Source organism: Alexandromys fortis, unplaced genomic scaffold (genome assembly GCF_014885135.2).
Source record: "Alexandromys fortis isolate MF-2015 unplaced genomic scaffold, M_Fortis_MF-2015_v1.1 scaffold_127, whole genome shotgun sequence".
NCBI classification, from domain to species: domain Eukaryota; kingdom Metazoa; phylum Chordata; class Mammalia; order Rodentia; family Cricetidae; genus Alexandromys; species Alexandromys fortis.
The window spans coordinates 2,227,084-2,246,738 of NW_026068006.1; the positions used below are offsets into that span (position 1 = coordinate 2,227,084).

Sequence of the window (19,655 nt, forward strand, 5' to 3'; positions counted from 1 at the left end):
GTGATGGCAGAGCTGAGAAGCCAAATGAGGGACCCAGGAGGAACCCAGAGAGATCAGTAAAAGAAAGACAGCTTCCATCTCTGACTGTGTGCACACTTTTTTATTTTACTTGTGTATATAGCAAGTCTTTGAGGTCTGTCAGGGATTCAAAATGTGGCAGACACATGCAGGAGTCACGTGTTCTGTGTGCTGAGGCAGGGGGATGTGCTCTAACAGCTGGAAGAAAAGTGACCGAAGGATGTCTCTGGTGCTTCCTGGGTCCCTATGGAACCAGCTAAAAGGTGCTTTCCTGATGTCATTTTGCCTGAGCTTCTAGGAAGCAACCTAAGTTCTGGGCCGCTTTATGAATGGATCTTACTACATGTTTTATTCTCTTAGCAATAATCTTTTATAAAAGCCGCCATTCAGGAAGCTAGTGAGCTATGTTTATTTAGGAACATGGGGGGTGGGTTGAGATGTAAGTAGATTGCTCTTCTAATGTAGAAGGGAGCTGCAGGCTGCTTCCTGCTGCCCGGCTCCCAGCCACCGGCTAGATTCACCCGAAATAACAACACACAAACTGTATTCATATAAACACTGCTTGGCCCATTTCTATTAATGTGTGTAGCACCACGAGGTGGTGACTTACCAGGAAGATTCTAGCCTAAGTCGGAGCTTCATCGCGTCTGCCCTGGAGAGGAGCGGCATGGTATCTGCCTAACTTCCCTTTTTCCCAGCATTCTGTTCTGTTTACTCCATCCACCTATGTTCTAACCTATCAGGCCAAACAGTTTCTTTATTAATTAACCAATGAAATCGACAGATTGATATACGACACTCCCACATCATTCTAATATCAGCTCAAATTCACTCATCAGTCTTTTGAAAACACGTATGCGTGATTATCTGCCAGATGTGCCCACATGCATCACAGGACCTCTGGAAGTCAGAAGAGGGTGTGGGAGCCCATGGGACTGAAGTGACAGATGGCTGTGAGCTGCTGCCTGGGTCCTGGGGATCAACTTTGTGTCAGGACTCTCAACCACTGAGTCATCTCTCTAGCTCTACCAATCGGACTTTTGACAAAAGAAAAAAAATCTGCTTCAATTAAGGTAAAAGCCAGATAACAAGGCCACAGAGTTGGGGGGTACCTGCCTTAGCCCTGTTCCCTGTCCCCACGTGCTTCTTCCTTCACTATGGGGCCCTGCATCACACACATTCTTCTTCGTTCTCTGTCTTAGCTTTCACTTGACCAGTAATTCACACTTCAAAGGATTAGGTTTACTTAGGTCAGTCGTAACTTAGAACAAATGTAGACCAATGACCTATCTTCTGGTGCCTAATATAGCTACACAATGAAACTGACCCTGACATTAGGTATAATTTGAATGGGAAATATTAAAATTAGAACATAAATAATGACAAAAGACAATAACGTTTACAAGTAGCTTGAGTATAGACTATTTCAAAACCAGTATTTGTATGACAACCAGTCTGAAAACTTAGGAGGAACTTTTTAAAAGTTTAAAATAAAAACAAATTTTGAAAGGGCACATAACATAAAGTCATAAGATAAAGTTTAATACATTTGATCATGTTAAGACACAAAACACAGCCAATCTAATCAAATTTCAGGCATGCATTTACATAAATATATTAAATTAAGAAAAGACATTATACACTTAAAACATCCTTTCACCTAAAAAACATTAAATCCACAGATCAACAATAAAGCCAATTCTCTGCATTTACCACTTTTCAAGATAACACAAATACACTTGTTAGAATTTATATGCATTATACATATATTATATATTACATAGATAGTGTGTATACATATGTAGTGTTTGTACAGATAGATAAATATATATATACACGGGTGTGTGGACATGTACAGACACATAGAGATGTACTTGAGACCATCTGTATTACTCATCGCTGCTGGGGTCTAAGGCCCAGGCAAGCTGGAGCTAGCTGGAGTGAAAGTCTCTTTTGTTTTGGACATCTTAATCATCCCAGTGAACCTCCAGCCCTGTCCTTGCGGATGCCCTTGCCTCTCAACAGTGGGAGATTATATGAGGCACGTCAGCGTTTATATTGCATTAATGAATAGATTGCTGGTTGAATCAAGGAAAACTGCATATTTTTACAGACCGATTTAGTGAAACCAGATTAGTTCAAACTGCGGAGGATTATGTGAGCCAGTAGCCATGCATATTAATTTTTAGAATGTTCTAGAAATCTAGCCTAGTCCTGATCCTTTCAACTTGCACCTGGGCTTCCTAATCGTTCCTACTATCTGCTGCCTCTTATTAACAGAAACCCGAGGATGGATTGGTTCTGAAATGTCCTGTAACATATGGACAGACCGCTTTAATTGTCAATAACCTGAGGGAAATAGACAACTCAAAACACCAAAATATGTGAGAAGAATCAAACACAAAACCACCCCTTAACACTTAAACAAAAAACTAAACAATCACAGATAAATCCAAACAGGACACCAGATTTTCCTATTACAATTCTTTTGTGCTTATGGTCATGACTCAATAATTTTTTTCATTGTAATTAGGTAGATTTATTTTAAATAGTAGTCTGTTAGTCTGTCCCAGAGAATCAAGTTTCCCGAATTCTACAGTACTTCAGTATGACTATTACTTCACGGTTCTTAGCAGCATGCAGGTTCATACACATCCTCTGAGCAGAAAAAGATATGGGGGATATCTTATATCACCAGGTTGTCAGCTTAGCTTTTCAAATTAATATGATGAAATGAACCCTCTGAACGTGGATTCTTAGTTCATTCCAGAAAAGTCGTGCCCAGATTTTAAGATTATGGGTTTAAGAAGCATCCAATGTTTATTCTGGCACAGACCATCCCCAGCCTAGTCACCCCTCATTCGTGTGAATGGAAACAACTGATTAGCCAACTTTCAGTCCAGAGAGAAATGTTCAAGACTGAATCTCTAACTGTGAAGAAAAAACTTATATTATTTGGTCACTGTGAATTTTCCATCATAATATATAGTGTATATATATTATTGAGATATAATATACATATACTATAGAGAAAAATTAAATATATACATTAGTTATATATATATATATTAGACGAGAAAAAGCTATTCTTTTTACTTAAAGGAATGATAGCCAACTGAGAAAATATACTTTATATAGGTATGTTTACTTGCCAGGACGTGGATATATGTATTTCAAATCTATAAAGAATAGATATTCAGAAAAGAAAACCTGAATAAGCAATGACATCTTACTTTGTGATGGACATGAAACATTACCTTAGAATGAATGCTGAATTAGTACCGCTTTTAAAAATTTTACTATTGACTGACAGAAACAAACGAGAAGGTTTAGGTATAAGGCTTTTTATTGATGCAAGAAATCTATTACTTATTTGTGTCTTTTCAGGTGGCTGATACATGCCCTAAATAAAGTGTATGGGAAAACAAGGCAAAGAATGGGTGGATCTTGGCTTCACACTTAATACAACTTAAGGAAATGCCGGTCTCATAAATGAAGAAATCTCCCCAAGGCTGCTACTTAATCTTCCCATGAGTACTTTGTACTCTTCTAGAAAGTGACCTCAAGCCCATTCCAGAAGTTACTCAGAGGAGAAGGTACCGAGGAAGACAGGCAGGACTTGCTAAGACCCGCACCTGACAGGCTCGAAGAACATGTTCTCAACATCTAGGATGTGTCTGCTCTTAGACTTAGTATCTCATTTCATGTCCTATTTCTAATCGGATGTGTGGCCCATTTGTGCTGGTGTGACAAAGAAAGACAGAGCAGATGCATGTCTCACATATAGAAAGGGGAGCTTGCTGATGGGAATCCATCAACGTTCCCAGAAACAGTGCCACCACTTTCCCCAGGGAATAAAAATGTGTTCGTTTTCTGGGCATATAAATTTGGTTGAGTTGTCTGACACACAGACCTCATGGCAGGGAGGATAAGTGTCTGAGGTCATCATCACCAAGACACTAGTTTCCTGCCAAATGGATTTGGAATAGTTTTCTTCAAAGTAGACTCTGTAGAGATGGCTGTCACTTTGATAGGAAGTAGCTAGGAGTGTCCGTCCTGTCATCTCAAGCTTTCTACTATGGTGGCTCTCCTCCTCTTTCTAGTGACTTTGCTGGAAGACCGGCATGGGGCAGCTACGCTGATGGATCTGTGTGCTTTTCGTCATTTCTTTCAATGACTGCAGCAGACCAGCCTGCTCTGCTATTTCTCTACTCCTTAGTGATACTGAATGTAAGTCAGCGTGGCTCCAGGAGAGAAAACAAAGGAAAACAAGTCCCAGCAAAATGTATAGGTATCTGTCCCAGGACAATGTCATGACAGGCATATGTGGTGCATCTGTTTAGGGAAACCATCATAAAATGCAGGGAAGTGGAGGAAGAAGAGATCCAAAGAGAGATGCTAGAAAGGTACGGGTGAGGGTGGAGAAATCTTAGGTAACATTCTAGATAGAGGCTCAAAAAGTAAAGTGATATACCTCCTTGACTGGCATACTTCCTCCCCTTACCAACTTAACCTGGGCTTCTCTCCTGTGCTAAGAGAAAGAAGAGGGGCTCCTAGCAGATTGGTGTGTGCTTGGAAAGACCTCAGTTGCACAGCCCACCTCCTACTTCATCTTCTGACCCTGCGTAGACTTGTTGGATCCTTTGTGGTTCAGATAATTAAAACAAAGGTCAGAAACAAACAAAATGACAGTATGTTATTCTGTAGCCGTTCCCAAGATAGCCACTAGGGAAGCCATCACTACTCAGAGGCATGCAAATGATAAGGAAATAGTTTTCTAGCTGGGTTTTGTAGACATGCATAGATTTCTTTGCCCATCCTTCATGAAACTGATCAGTTAAATTGTAGAAACTTCTGAGTAAGCTTGCGAAATATCTTTCAATACCTAACATGAAAAGGTATGAACAAAAAACATTTTTGCCATCACTGAGCTTGCCTAGATGTTCCTCCTTTGCAATTTAATGATATTTAGTTTTCCTATCATTGATTTATGTGCTTTGAATCAGGGCAAAAGTTTGGCAGCAATACTGGTAGGAAGGTTACCTCACACTCAGCTGGTACCTGGAGCTAAGATCTAGGATGAGCAGGGGATAGTAACTGTTTATTTCTTCTTTTTCATACACAGCAGTGTTCACAGAAATGACATTCTTCCATTTTAGATTGTGTGCTCTGTTAGATGGGTAGATTTTGACTTTTAAATGATTAAACATTTATTAAACATTTATTTTTCTTAGCTCATACTTTTTTTTTTTTACCAATTCCCATCTATCTCTCACAAATCATTTATGATAATCCCCAGTCATATATTTTAAAAAACAACTTCAGGGAAGAGGTCAAAGAAAATTTTGGAATTGGTCATGTAGTCTAAAACACACAGTCATCAAGAGTCATTGTTATCTACTTTCCTCCTAAGGACAGAAAGAATGGAGTCTAAGAGACCCTTTGCTTGGGTTAAATATCCTATCTTCTATAAAGAGAATTTGGTATTACATTTGGATAACTCATTATAGGAAAGGCAATAACATCTCTAAGTCACTTGAAAGAGAGCTATGTGAAAAAGCCCTGTCTAGGTTGCTTGAGTAGAATGCCTACCCATGGAACATCCTCTCTTTAAGATGTAAAAAGAAGCACTTGGGCTTTAAGACGTTGCTGGATTTCCAGGGGTATCCTTCTTGTTTTTGCTCAAACTGTGAGTGGGGGGGGGAGGTATGTGTAATAAAACTGTACGATTTGACAGATTTAGACAGCTGGCTGCCTCATGAGACGTTTGCCTTCTGTCAGTGTCACCCGTGCTGAATAAAGGATGATTTGATACGAAGGTCTGCTTACAAAAATGGTGGTCAGGGCAGTTTTCCCTTTTGTTTAAATTGTAAACCTTTCTGTGATGGAATTCAGTAAAAGGACTAAGAAGAGAAAGCCACAGAGACAAGGGGTTGCTCTTCACCTACAGATGCAGGCTACTGCATGGTTCATTGCGAGATTTGTCACAGTGCTGGGCCAACGGAGAGCTGGAGCGATGGCAGGGACCACCCTTTTTCTGGGGTGAGAGGGCAATGTGGTCTCCATGCTCGTTTAGTCGCAAGACTTCTCTGAATAGACTGTCAATTGCAGCTAAATTGTGCACAATTATGCATGCAGTTTTTAATGCAGGCTATTGTTCACTGAGCACCAAGATTTCTCAACCCATTTCCATTGGTATGAGGTCACTGGAACCCCACGTAATCATATATGGAAGACAGGAGTAAGTGGAGCCAACAAATTGTTCTACATTGTGGATTCCTTAGAATTCCTTAGACTCCACAATGTAATTGCAACTCTCTCCCTGAAAACAACAGAGGACTACTATCCGGGAGACTGCTGTTCGTGTTTCAGGATTAAGACTCATATTCCCGAGGGTGGGGAGCCTGTGTGCAATATCATCCAGTGCTGAGCACTTATATGATTCTACAATTTGGATTCCAGAGGAATGGATGTCATGGTAGAGGGTGTGTGCCTATCACAGTCAGTAGTACAAAAACCCTTACACACTGTCAAAACCCAAACGTGGAAAGATGGCAAACGGAAAACCAGTAAGAAAAATGCCTGTCAGATGCTTGTAATTTAAGTTTAGAGTACATTATTTCTTTGGTAGGAAATTGATTGAGACAAGAACCAAAGGGGGTTGTCCCAGCATCCTGAAGGGACCTATGCACTGGGAGTTTGTGATGTCAAGAATGAGGATCCTAAGAATCTGCATTTGGCAGCTTACACAACCTGAGCTGGCTATGAACGAGCAGGTCATTCTCCATGGAGGGTGGATTCAGAGTGCACGCCATAAGCTTTTAATCCCTCAGACTGACAGACTGGCTGTGGCGGAAGCACTTCACGAGTGCGCAATGCTGGAGCTCTGGAAGGACTGGCTGCTTCCTTGCTTTTCCGTCTGACCAGCGTGATTACATGGCGGCATAAGGACACACTGCTAGACTAGATCCACAGCACGTTAGAGGCTGTTTGCTTTCCTGCTCCCCTTCTTTCCAATTAAGCTGGTGAAAATGTAACTTTAGTATTTTACAGGACAGGGGAAAGGTGTTTCATCTAGGTGATATCTATATTATAAAAATGAAATAAAAAATATCAATATGTAACACAAACCCAGTGCCTATCGTTACACAAAATATACAATAGAAGCGGTCTATTCAGGAAGATTGCCTTTTCAAATAGGTCATTCTGATTTAATCATGAAACATTTGAAAACCATTCTGAGGTTAAGCTGAAGTAGCTAGAGTGATCTATCAAATAAAACGGGAAATGCACAGTATTCTGTAATAGACACGGAATGAAGCTGACAACCTAACATCAAGTTGCTTGTTCAGAAATTCACCAAGGAGTTTAGAAACATGCTCTCTTATTATAAACCTTTAATATAAAAATATTTCCACCACATTGCACAATAACACTTCAAAAGCCTACTATGGTTGACGGTAGTAATCATAGACAGAAATTTCCCAGGAACTAAAAGCATATCTTCTGGTGCCATAAACATTCTGTGATCAATCCGCAATGGACCTTCTGTGTGACGCAGTCCACACTAGGAAGTAGATATTAAAAAATAAAAAAAAAACCAACCCAAAACCTTGAGTTTGGGGATTGTGTGTGTGCACACGTGTGGACGTGTGTATGTGAAAAAATGGCCAACATACACACTGAAATCTGCACAGTTCTGGAAATTGCTTTTAAGTTACTGAAAGAGAATGAACTCACGGGAACGTGTAGCAGGAGGAGAGTCTCTCGTTTTAATGACAAGATCAAATAAATGCCCACCAGGAAGCAATACTCAGACTGTCCCAGAAACTATACAATGTAGCTTGTAAGATCCAGCAAATAAGATGTCATGTCAATGATCTGATCCAGAATACCTGCCCTGGCAACTCTGCGGATGCTTCTGTCCACTTGTTCACACTGAGGACCAAGATAGCCTTTCTTACAGAGACACTTGTTCGGTCTCACACACACCCCTCCGTGACGACATGCTGGCTCACATTTGGCTGCAAGAAAGAAAACAACATGAGTATTCTTCATCTTCACGTCAGAAGCCATCCACGGATGAGGTCAAGTATTTGATTAGTAAGGAAAGGTAGAAAAAGAAGGCGGAAGACAGTCACAAAATGGTGGGCAGAGAAATATGCAGGCAGGACAGTTTCCAGACATGCAGGTTTTTAGGGACAGGAACCGAGCTAAATGTCCGGTGTCAGCACACTGAGAAGTAGGGCTCATGAGAAACTACTGCGGTCATTTGATGAACTGGCACTAACACAAATGTCAGCTCTTTCAGCTCCTGCTCCAAGGGGCATTTCAGCCAACAGCAATCCCTTCCTCCAGGGTAGGACACATGGGAGGGAGAGAGGCTGGCCTTGAGAAAGGGGACACCAGCTGGAGCACTTGCACTGTGACACTGGAATAAAGTCAGTTTGGGACTGAAGCTGCATGCAGTATCCGGCATCTGGTCTCCCTGGCAATCCCTGCTTCCCATGCTAAGACGGGATGAACAGGCACATTGGTCTCTGAGTATGTCCGAAGTCCCATCCTGGGCTCAGTGCAAGAGCTTGGCAGAGGGCCTGTGGTATAACGTATTGGTACTTAACATAATTTGTTCACCCCCAGTTTAAGCATGCTGCCCAGAGAAGATGCTCAGAAAATATTTTTTTAAGCTACATTTGTTCGAGGTAACACAGCAGTTAGACAAAGTGCAATGAAGCTAACAGAAGTGGCTGCTATAAGAAGAAACAAGGGGGTAAGAGGAATACATATCAAACACAAAAAGAAGTGAGGAAAAATATCCAGGCACATGACTATCATTGCATTTGTACATTGATTCTTAATTTTATGCTCAACTGACCAAGAGGGAGGTGGACTTGGTCCATAGAGTGGATGTTCTTGTTCTAAATAGCTACCTGGATTCTGCTGAGTTGTAATTTGTCGCTCTACTTCTAATCAGATATTAGTAATGTTATGAAATGGCAAAAGCAATTTAAGCTAAAATATGTACTGTCTATATGACTCTTAAGTATTGATTGCTTTTGTTAGGCAATGTGGGAGATGGACAAGTCATAATTATAATATATCTTGAAACGAATACATCTTTAGAATAAAAAAATCAGCAATTATGTGTCAAGAGAAATAATAAATATTAATTTAGATTTTGGTTTTCATTGGCAGGGTATACTTTGCTGTGTAAGACCACTATTGATTATTGCCAAGATCACTATTGATTAATGCGTGCACACACCTTTCTGAATTTGTATTTAAGTTTCTAAGTTCATTCACTTTTCTTTGTTATTTATTTATGTATCTGAGTGTTCTGTCCTTCTGTATGTGTGCAGGACAGAAGAGGGCATCAGATCCCTCTGTAGTGGGTGCTGGGAATTGAACCTAGGACCTCTGAAAGGGCAGCTGGTACTCTTAACCGCTGAGCCACCTCTCCAGCCCTTATTCATTTTTCTTAACTTCACACCGATTAGCATTTAACATAGCACTAAATGGAGGGAATCTCACACGAGGGGCTAGAGCCTCGCACACAGATGTGCTTCGGTCCCTTTGAGCCGCTGCGCACTTTATGACGAGGCACAGGGGCAGAGCAGAGTAGAAGAGTGTTTAACTGTGCCTAGAGAACTGCGTCTTCCCCTTTTAGCCAGACCCCCTCCCCACCCTGAGAACCTCTGCTCCCAGCATGCCGCAGTGAGATGCAAGCTGAGAAGCTAGAGTAGGCATTGGTGGGGTGTCTGGAAAATGCTTGCACTTGGCCAGGACTTTAACAAGCGCTAACTCTTTAGTGGTGTGAACACTGCAAATGTAACTCTGTTGTGTGCTGTTTTCATTTTTCTTTTCTTTTTTTGTGAAAGGATCCAGTCATTTAAAGATCTTTTATGCTTTTGATTACCTGAAATATATGAACGGCCCATATTAAAACAGGAAAGCTTTCATTTGTACCTTCAGAGATATCATAAAGCGCCAGCCACTGTATACTAGATGACTCTAGAGATTGATGATGCTAGTTTCTCAGGCACCAAGGGCCACTTTCAGTGTCCCAGATGATAACAGAAATACTAACCAATTCTGCAGAAGTCTCCTTCCCAGCCTGGACTGCAGCAGCACTTGCCCGTGGGGGTGTAGTAGCCATTGCGACAGAGCCGGGAGCAATCCGAGGTCAGGGTCTGTGCAGGTTGAACCGTGACTCTGCATTCCTCAGGCATTAAAGGTCTGCACCCCAAACAAGAGTTGACATAGCACATCAGTTGAAAACCAGTATGATGAAACTGAGTGATCTTATGGCTTACCAAGGATGTTTGTTGCTTTCAAAAGAGATCTTTTTTTGTCAAGTGATACAGTCAACTCACAGCTTCAGGAGAACAGAAAATCACACCAGTGATGTGAAGTAGCCTAAGAAACTTTATTACCATCAAAGTTCTCCACAAAAACCCAAGAAGAAGAATATAGCTCTTTTGTATTTGTTACAATTCTAGAAACTGTAATGTTAAATGTTTAAAATTGGTATTTGACGGTATGTGTGTTTGTGTGCATGCGTGTGTGCAGATATGTGTGTGTGTGTATGGGTGTGCATGTGCCATGGTTGTGTGTAGGTTAGAGGTCAACCCTGTGATGTCAGGTCTCTCTTTTCACCTTTCCATGGTTTTGGGGACGACGCTTATGCCATTAGGCTGGCTCAGCGAGGGCTTTTACTCCCTGAGCCTTTTTGCCAGCACTCAAACTGCACTTTTAAAAATAGATGGGCATGAATAGTTTGAAGCTTCCTTCCACGATGATCCACAAACACTTTTATAGATAGTACCTGGGAGTTCCTTCTTGTGATTGGCCTGGCTGGCAATATCCCAGGGCTGGCTATGTCTGTCATAGTGAACACTGGCTGCCTAACAAACAGGAACGAATCCCTTCTGTTCCCTTCTCTCGTCTTTCTTTTTAATGGTTCTTGGGGTCACACCCAGGGCTTTGAACACATTAGGTGCATGTTCTTCTGCTTAACTACATGACCGCACTTCTCTGTCCCCTACAGTCTTGTCTTTTGGGGCAGGGCCTCTTAGTACCTCTCTCTTTCTTGTCTGTCTGTCTCTCTCTGTCTCTGTCTTTCTCTTGTTCTCTGTCTCCATTTGTGGCAGGGTCTCCCCATCTCTCTGTCTCTGTCTTTCTTGCCTTTTGGGGAAGGGTCTCACTGTAGTTCGGGCTGGCCTCAGATTGGTTTGTAGATTGGACTTTAACTGAAAACCTCTTGCTTTAGTCTCTCAGTTACCAGGATTACAGTTGTGCGCCAATGCACCCGGATCATTTTGTATTTATTTTGAGATAACAGCCTTCTGATTCATTCTCCTCAAAAGAGATCCTAATATACATGCATAGGTGAATATTTACATTACTGAGTAAAAATTTAAACTATTAATGTAAAGAAAGGTATATAGAATGGAGATTTTATGAATTATATAAAAAATTCAAATTAATTTTTTGTATGTAATAATTTAATTAACTCCTGTTATAAAGAGAAAGAATGTTAATAACAAGCACAAATAAATCATTTGTTATGTGAAACTTTATGTATTTTGTATGAATTGTTCTACACTATTGTCATTTATAGAGAAAGCTAAGCCATCAAAGATTTTTTAATTATTCTTCTGCTTCCATTTCTTTAGTTCTAAGCTTAAAGGTGTCTATCACCACACCCTGACCAACTGATAAACTTTTATGTCATCAACATAAAACTAACCCCCCAAATTTACTGTATTTTTATTGCCTAACAATCCTTACTTATAGTATAGTTACATTTGTTTATTATATATATTATTATAGCATTATATATACTAATATAAATGATGTGCTTTTATACTAGCTACAATATTAGAACATCAAAGGCTAAAATGTCAAGGTCTGCACATCCTGAAGACAGGGATTTGTTTCCTTCTCCAGAGAAGAGGCAAGCCAACATATTTAAATTCATTTCTCTAGGACGATGTGTGATCAAGTCTGACAAAGATCTTTGGTAAAGTCATGTGCTCCTTCCTCTCCCCATGATGTTTGCTATGGTTCCAGCCTCCTTTCCAGTAAGTAGACAGACTCCTTTCCATGGACTGAAGGAGGAGGAGGAGGACAAGGTAGTGCATAAATACCGCCTAGCTATACCTAGAGGACAGCTAAGCAGAAATTGATAGTGTACATCTGTTATATGGCAACTAATTCAAGTATTATTTTCATTGGCCTAGAAATTGTGTGTTTAGTATATAATCTAGTTAGAATCATTTGAATAGTTCTGTTCTTTTAAACAATCATTTTTTTTAAGCCTCTGGACTCTGAGTTCTACTGAATGGAGTCAGAAGTAACTTTCAAAACAGAAAATATAGCCAACAGTGTATTTGGCCTTGCAATAAAAAAAAAAAATACACTGAGTCTATGTGATGACAGCTATCCCCACAGCTCTTAAGCTTAATTTGAGTCAGAAAAACATATTTCCTCATCTCCTGACATGACAGATAATAAAACACTGAGGGGCTATCACAGAAAATTGTCCAACAGTCTGCAATTTATAAAATACTGTTTTCATAAAGTTAAGGCATTTTTCTCAGAAACTCGCTGTGGCTAGTTTTGTGTAGTGATGCAAAGGTTTGGACACTTCTTTGATGAGGAAGGACAATGGGAAGCATAGGTCATTTCCAACACACACTGTCTGTATTGACTTTCTGTGACTAGAAAAGGCCAGCAGTGGTTGTTTCTGGGTAGTGGGATTTGGGGTGGTTTTAATTTAATGCCATGTAATTTAATGAATGAAGAAATAAGTTAATAGATGAAACATCTCCTGTCAGCGTGTGTGGAATCCTCTCCTTCTGAGTGAGTAGTGTTGACATCCATTTTGCATTTCACCAAAAAAGGCTCATTCTTAATTTTTTCAACAGTATACACATTTCAAATCCATTCTCTTATAAAACCGGACACGTAGACCTTAAATGCAGCTTACATATAAAATACTGGCCCACTAGAGGTTTTAGCAGATTGGGTAGTCCCATGGCTTCTGTTGGTGACTTTCTGGAGGGGCGGGGATAGAAGAACTGCCTTACTCCAGTCACTTACAGTCATGCGGAGCTCATGGAAAGTTTCTCCTAGCTATCATCACATTTATGAAGCCATTCCTCTTCCATTGTTTTCCCATTCTCAACAGCTAAGAGAAATCAGTTGTCTAAACCTTCGTTACTCACAGTCTAGGCTCCGATTTATGGCAGCTAGCAGGATAGCAGGAAGAGTCAAGAGCTCTTCTAACTGGGGGCCATTTCCTAACCAGAAGCAATGAATGCAGTCATTATGAATTAGTGTGTTCAGGAGCTTCCGTACCGAAAGCTTTATAATCTTTGGGTGGAGTCTGTTCTTGGCAGCCATCTTGCTATGCCAAGACGGCTAATCCTGTGGGTTAGTGGATTTCCCAACTGTGTGATACCCTGCAATCACCTTACTGCTCCCTGTGTCTAAAGGCAGTCTCAGCTCCTCTGCTTCAAGAGGGGGAGGAGAGGGAAGCTGCTTATGATGGTGTAGATCTGCCTGTTACCCATTTGTGTAAATCAAGGCAGAGAAATGACCCCCAAGTGCTGTGCTATCTTGTGAAAACCTTGTTCCTAGTGTCATCTTCCAAGGTCAATGCACACAGAAGTTGCTTTTCTTCCTATGATGGTCTTCAGTCTGGTTAGTAAGTGTCACATTTTTCTTTTACAGGGCACTCATGAGGATAGAATTCTAGAGAGCAAAGGATGGCCAGCAATGTGTGACCATCCACAGGCACCGTGTAACCAATTTTGAAGTTGCCCTTGACAATTTATCAATTCAGTTGGGCTGTGAGGACTCTTCCTCATCGGGAGCATAGGCATAGCCCAGGTTCAACACAAAGAGGGACTCTCCTGTGTGACCGGGAAACAGCCATCTTCTTGGGATATGGGGTCTGTGTGAACAGGAAGAGGCTATTTTTGTTTTTGTTTTGGCTTTTATCAGCATTCTCCTCTTTGGAGATCCTGAACACTTTTGAGGCCCTGAGTCTATTCCAGGTTTCAGTCATTCCTGAGTCCCCGACAAGTGCTCCCGGGGAGGGTAGACTTCAATTCAAGGACATTGAACAAAATGGGTCTGGGCAGTCTGAGGGTTCCTGGGGTCTAAAGCTTCTCCCTCACAGCCTGGACTCACCAACTTTCCTGACACGCTCACTAAGAGGGCTGAGTGGCACTAACACCTATAATGTTGTTATGGTCTGGTCACTACCTCGATCCCACAAATATCTAAAATGGCATGGGAATCTCTCACACCAAAGCTTACATCATTAGCCTCTCTATTTTCATGGGAAAATTAGGAGGTAAAAATCATGTTTTTTTTTTTTTTAAGAGTGTGGTGTCACACACTTTTAATCCCAATATTCTTTGGGAGGCAGAGACAGGTGGATATATGTGAGTTTGAGGCTAACCTAGCTTACAAAGCGAGTTCCAGGACAATCAAAGCTACACAGAGAAACTTTGTCTTGAAAAACTAAAAAGAAAAAAATGATGGAGGAGGGTCATTCATCTATCTGTTGCTTTCATTGGTTAATTAATAAAGAAACTGCTTGGCCTTTGACAGGACAGAAAATTAGGTAGGCCGAGTAGACAGAACAGAATGCTGGGAAGAAGGGAAGGGAGGCAGTTGCCATAGCTCTCCTCTCTGAGATGGATGCAGGTTAAGAATATTCCCGGTAAGACAGCACAGCATCTCATGGTGCTACACTCATTAGAAATGGGTTAATCAAGATGTGAGAGTTAGCCATTAAGAGGCTAGAGCTAATGGGCCAAGCAGTGTTTAAAAGAGTACAATTTGTGTGTTGTTATTTCTGGTATAAAGATAGCCATGCTGGAGCTGGGCCACAGCCCATTGCTCCCACCATCAACAAAAATTGTAACATTTCTTACTCTAGGCAAAGTAGTTAAAACTGAATGATAATACCATTTGCTTTTAGATGGGAAGTCAAGTTTATCAAATTACCATAGATGTTTGATACATTTACAGCCTCCTGACTCTAGACAGTTCCAGATTTATCGTAGGATCGGAGGTTGGGAGAGAGTTTTGGCAGTTCAGTTAAGAGCACAACTAGAGCAGGAAGCTAGCTCGCTGCCTTCGGGGAGACTGGAAACACACACAACCAAACTGTGATGGATGTGAAACTCTGAGCTCAGGAGGAAGGAAAAATCAAAGAGCCAAGTCAGGGTCCCCATAGGGGTGGGAAACTCGGACTTTATTTTCACCTGATCACTAAGGCAACTACTAATGATAACGTAATAAAAATAAAAATAGAATAAGAACGTAAGATATTCAGGGGATTGAATACTATCAGGTCCTAGCACCGAGCCAGAGGGAGCTGGTGGTGAAAGGAAGATATATGAATTTTAAAAATGCCTTTAAGAATCTTGAGCTCTTAGTAAATGAACCCATTTTTGAAGGATAAATTTTTCATTATTCTTACTCTCCATTTTAAGTATTTGTAAATAGAAGCCATTTGTAGGTGGCAATTCAGTCAAAATCTCATGGCAGTTGTATATTTATCATAGGGATTAATGGTCCAGCATTCAAAATTGATAGATTAAGAAAGACTATAATGGAATAAAATGGAAAATTCCTTTGAATGTTTGGTTATATGTCAAATCTATAGGATATAGGGAATATATAGATATATTTATATGTGTTCTTACCATAAAAATCAGTATGAGAGCTAGTGGATATGCTAATTAGCTTGACTTAATAATTTCACTTTTTTCACATAATTATAAAAAAATCAAGTTATTTCAGCAGCGTTCTGGTTTTTTTTTTTGTTTGTTTGTTTCCAGTGGTCCAAAAATGCTAATGGAAAATTTCAGAAATGAACCAGTAAAGCTTTAAACTCGGCCATTCTAGCATACTGTTACAAGTTTTCTGCTTCACTGTGAGTCATTGCTGCGACTCTTTCTGCTCCTAACTTCTGTGTTAACCTTTACCATGGGCGTGTGCTGGAGAAATGCTCACAGGGTAGACTCCGTCTGCAGTTGCAGGCACCCGGTAGGGTTCTTGAAACAAATCCCCCAAGGGTAAGGCTTGGGGGCGTGTGTGCACTGTAAACATCTCCAGTTCTTGTTGGTCAGTTAATTGTGCACTAACAGAGCTAGGAAAGCAGTTTAGATTCATCGTGATGGTTACAAAATCAGGGGAAACTTCAAGAGGGGGAGAAGCAGAATTAGCTTAGCATTTTATAAATATAAATCTGTCATCATTTTGAATAAAGGCATGATTGTTTTCAAAAATAGGACCCAAACAGTATTTAAAACAACATGGACAATATTAGTTTTTCTTAGGTTATGCAAGACTTTGCTGTGAAGCAGGTAAAAGTTCTGTGCAATACTGCAGGGATCACACATGTCTAAGTCTGCCTGTAAATACACACATGTACACATGGGCAGCACTGCAGGGATCACACGTGTCTAAGTATGTTTGTAAATACACACATGTACACATTATAGCACTGCAGGGATCAAACATGTCTGTCTAAGTCTGCCTGTAAATACACACATATACACATACACAAATCTTGTTAAAGTTTGAGAAGATTTTAGTCATATCAAAGTTGTTACAATAGATTACGCAACCACGATAATCCATTCATTAGAAGTTTTGACCTTGATTTTGCCTGTTTTGAAAAATAAAACATCTTTAAAATTTCAGATGATCCATGGCAGCTTAGAAAGATTTGCTAGCCAAAAGGACATATTTTTTTAAAACTATACATGAAATTAACTTTATCAGTAATGAAAAGAAATGCAGGGAGATAAGTGTACACACAGTTTTAGTTATCTGATATACATAATAAAAATAATAGCAAAAATGTGGAAAATGCTTGCCTGTCTTTTAGACTTCAAATTGACCATGCTGGATGGATTTTTATAGGGCATATACTTGTTCATGACCCCTAGTGTTAAGAAATTCCGCCCTGTTTGGGAACTAGTCCCCTGTGGATCCTGTATCCCAGTTAATAGCTACAAGGTCAATGGAGCCACTAAACAGTTTGTATTACTGTCAGGGTGGCCACGAAAACACCACCTGCCGCAAGAGGACTTGGCAGCTGGGTCAACAGGCACTGTGGGAATTTATCAGCTTAAGGGGCCACTTGCATAAAACTGGCTGATGAATTGGGACTCCACTGGCTTATTGGACGAAAGCTGCTCTATGATGCAGAAGTTTCTTTAGGATGACAGAGCTGCCAGTGGACTCCCAGACATGCGCAAAGGGCAAATAGGACTGGCTTACCCTTGTGATTTTTTAAGCAAGACTTTAGCATCCTGCATAATTAGGTAGGATGAAGTGATTAAGAAAAAAAAAATATCAAAACAGGGTTAGTAAGTGGCACTTCATGGGCGTGGAGAGGCAGCAGAGAAATAGGTTTTGATAATAGTCCTAGAGGAGTTTGGGGACACAGCCTTCCGAAGGGTGACCTCTCAAGCTTGGGATTTGTGTTGTTGATTTATAGATCTCTTAAAGGGAAAGTCCCCGTGTCTTGGTTGGAGAAGAGCTAAGCAAGGTGTTGAAATACAGGAAGAGTGGACTCAGAGAAAGGGAGCAACAGGAACAGCATGGCCTTCCACCTTCCTGGACAGTTAGCCCTGGGAACATCTCAAAGTCAAAACAAAGGCATTTTGGTTTAAGTTCATTTGAAACAAAATTGGAGTCCTGTGTTCTACAGTGGTAAAACTTCGAAGTCACCTGTGTCAGACTTTTGAGTTTCCCCTATTGCCAAAGAGTGTTTGACCCTGGTTCCTTTCCATTTTATTTATTTATTCATGCAGTCGTTTATTTGAGTGTGCGGGGTTGCATGTCACAGTTCCTATTTGGAGTTCCGAGAACCGTTTTGTAGACTGCCTTCTCTCCTTCTGTCTTTAGATTATGGGACTCGAACTCAGGTATCAGGCTTGTGCTGCAAGTATCTTTGCCTGCTGGGCCACCTCACTGCCCCCCCACCCCAACATTTGGTTAGGTTTGAGAAGAGTTCATAAAGAGCAAGCACGTAAGGAATGACGCCCCGAGAGCATTTGTTCAGAGCTTCGGTAAGCTCTGTGGACACCTGCATCCTAATTTTAGAAGTGAGAGAAACTTAAAGGTTGAGAAATCACCTGAAAATGATTATGGAATGCCAAGAATGAGGCCTGACAAGACTAGAGATTAGAATACACTTTAAATACACTATCCATCTCACGTCAGAAGCCATGGAGGTGAGAGGCAAGAGGCAATGGTCATGGGCAAGTCTCTGATGGGCCCAGGACACAGCACAACAGCAATCCATGTGCTGTTCAGCTTCAAGGAGATCCACTGCCCAAACTGTATGCTCAATGAGTCTAACCTGCCCCCTGGTATGTCAGCTGATGAAGCCTCCAAGGGCAGATCATGGGGCACACTGAACTGAGTACAAGAGAGTTTGGGGACCCAAAATTGACTGAGCTGTTGACTTGATCCAAACTCCATTCTGACATAGGAGGCAACTTCCCAACTTTGAAGATATCCTTGAAGTGGTTAGTGTTTTGGCAAAAGACAAATCTTTTTTTTTTTTTTTTTTTTTTTTTTTTTTTTTTTTTTTTTTTTTTTTTTTTTTTTTTTTTTTTTTTTTTTTTTTTTTGGTTTCTCGAAACTGGGTTTCTGTGTCTAACCCTAGCTGTCCTTGAAGTAGCTCTGTAGGCCAGGCTGGCTTCAAACTCCCAGAGATCCACCTGCCTCTTCCTCCTGAATGCTGGAATTAAAGGCATGCACCATCACTGCCTGACTTTTTGTAAAAATAGCATTTTTATGTGTATGGATATTTTGTCTGTATGTATATCTATGCACTTCATTATGATTGGTACATACAGAAGCTAAAAGGAAGGTATTGAATCCCCTGGGACTGGAGTTACAGACAGTTGTGAGACGCCAACTGGGTGCTGGGAACTGAACCATGACCTTGGGAGGAGCAGCTAGTAAGCACTCTTAACCTCAGAACCACCTTTCTAGTCCTGACAAATCAATTCTTGTCCTGTCTACCCAGGGAAATCTCTTCCCTAGATAACTTAGGGAAACTGGATGTTTTTTATTTCCAAATTTTCATTATAAATGATGACCACTTGGAGGGGAGAGGGGACGGAAGAAAGGCAATGAGAGAAGCAACATACAAATACATATATGAGTATAAAATGTACAAGAAATCCCATTATTTTATACACTAACTTATAAGTTAATTAATTAAAATTTAATGGCCTTTACTTTTTCTGAAACACCTTCTTTTAAGGAGCTGTTACACTGAAAATAAATTAAAACTTACAAAATGATTCTTCAGTTTACAGCCTAGACCAAACTGTTCTTACCAACTGGAGTGACAATCTTGGGACCTCATAGGTTTTGCCAAATTTGGTTAAGAGTTATTACATTTTATTTCTAAGTTCGTGTGTGTGTGTGTAAGAAAATATAGTATAAATACTATGATAAGTATGTAACTTCCATGATACCTTATATAAAAATATAACAAATTGCAATTTAGTATTTTTCTCTTCCAGGGTCATAAATCAGTTGGCATATGAAAGCTATTTTGAAAATATTGTAAGAAGTCTAAG

The 19,655-nt window shown here is 40.4% G+C and overlaps 1 protein-coding gene across 1 annotated transcript in view; it reads right to left on the bottom strand.

Moving 5' to 3' along the window:
- Positions 1–1,539: 1,539 nt before the first annotated feature.
- Positions 1,540–19,655, bottom strand: part of Hhip (hedgehog interacting protein) — an 86,629-nt gene continuing 68,513 nt past the window's right edge. The window contains exons 12-13 of the mRNA XM_050161516.1: positions 10,106–10,254; positions 1,540–8,042 (exon numbers count right to left, since the gene is read on the bottom strand). Coding sequence (XP_050017473.1) covers positions 7,849–8,042; positions 10,106–10,254 — 343 coding nt within the window. The 3' untranslated portion in view covers positions 1,540–7,848. The remainder of the gene's footprint in view (positions 8,043–10,105; positions 10,255–19,655) is intronic.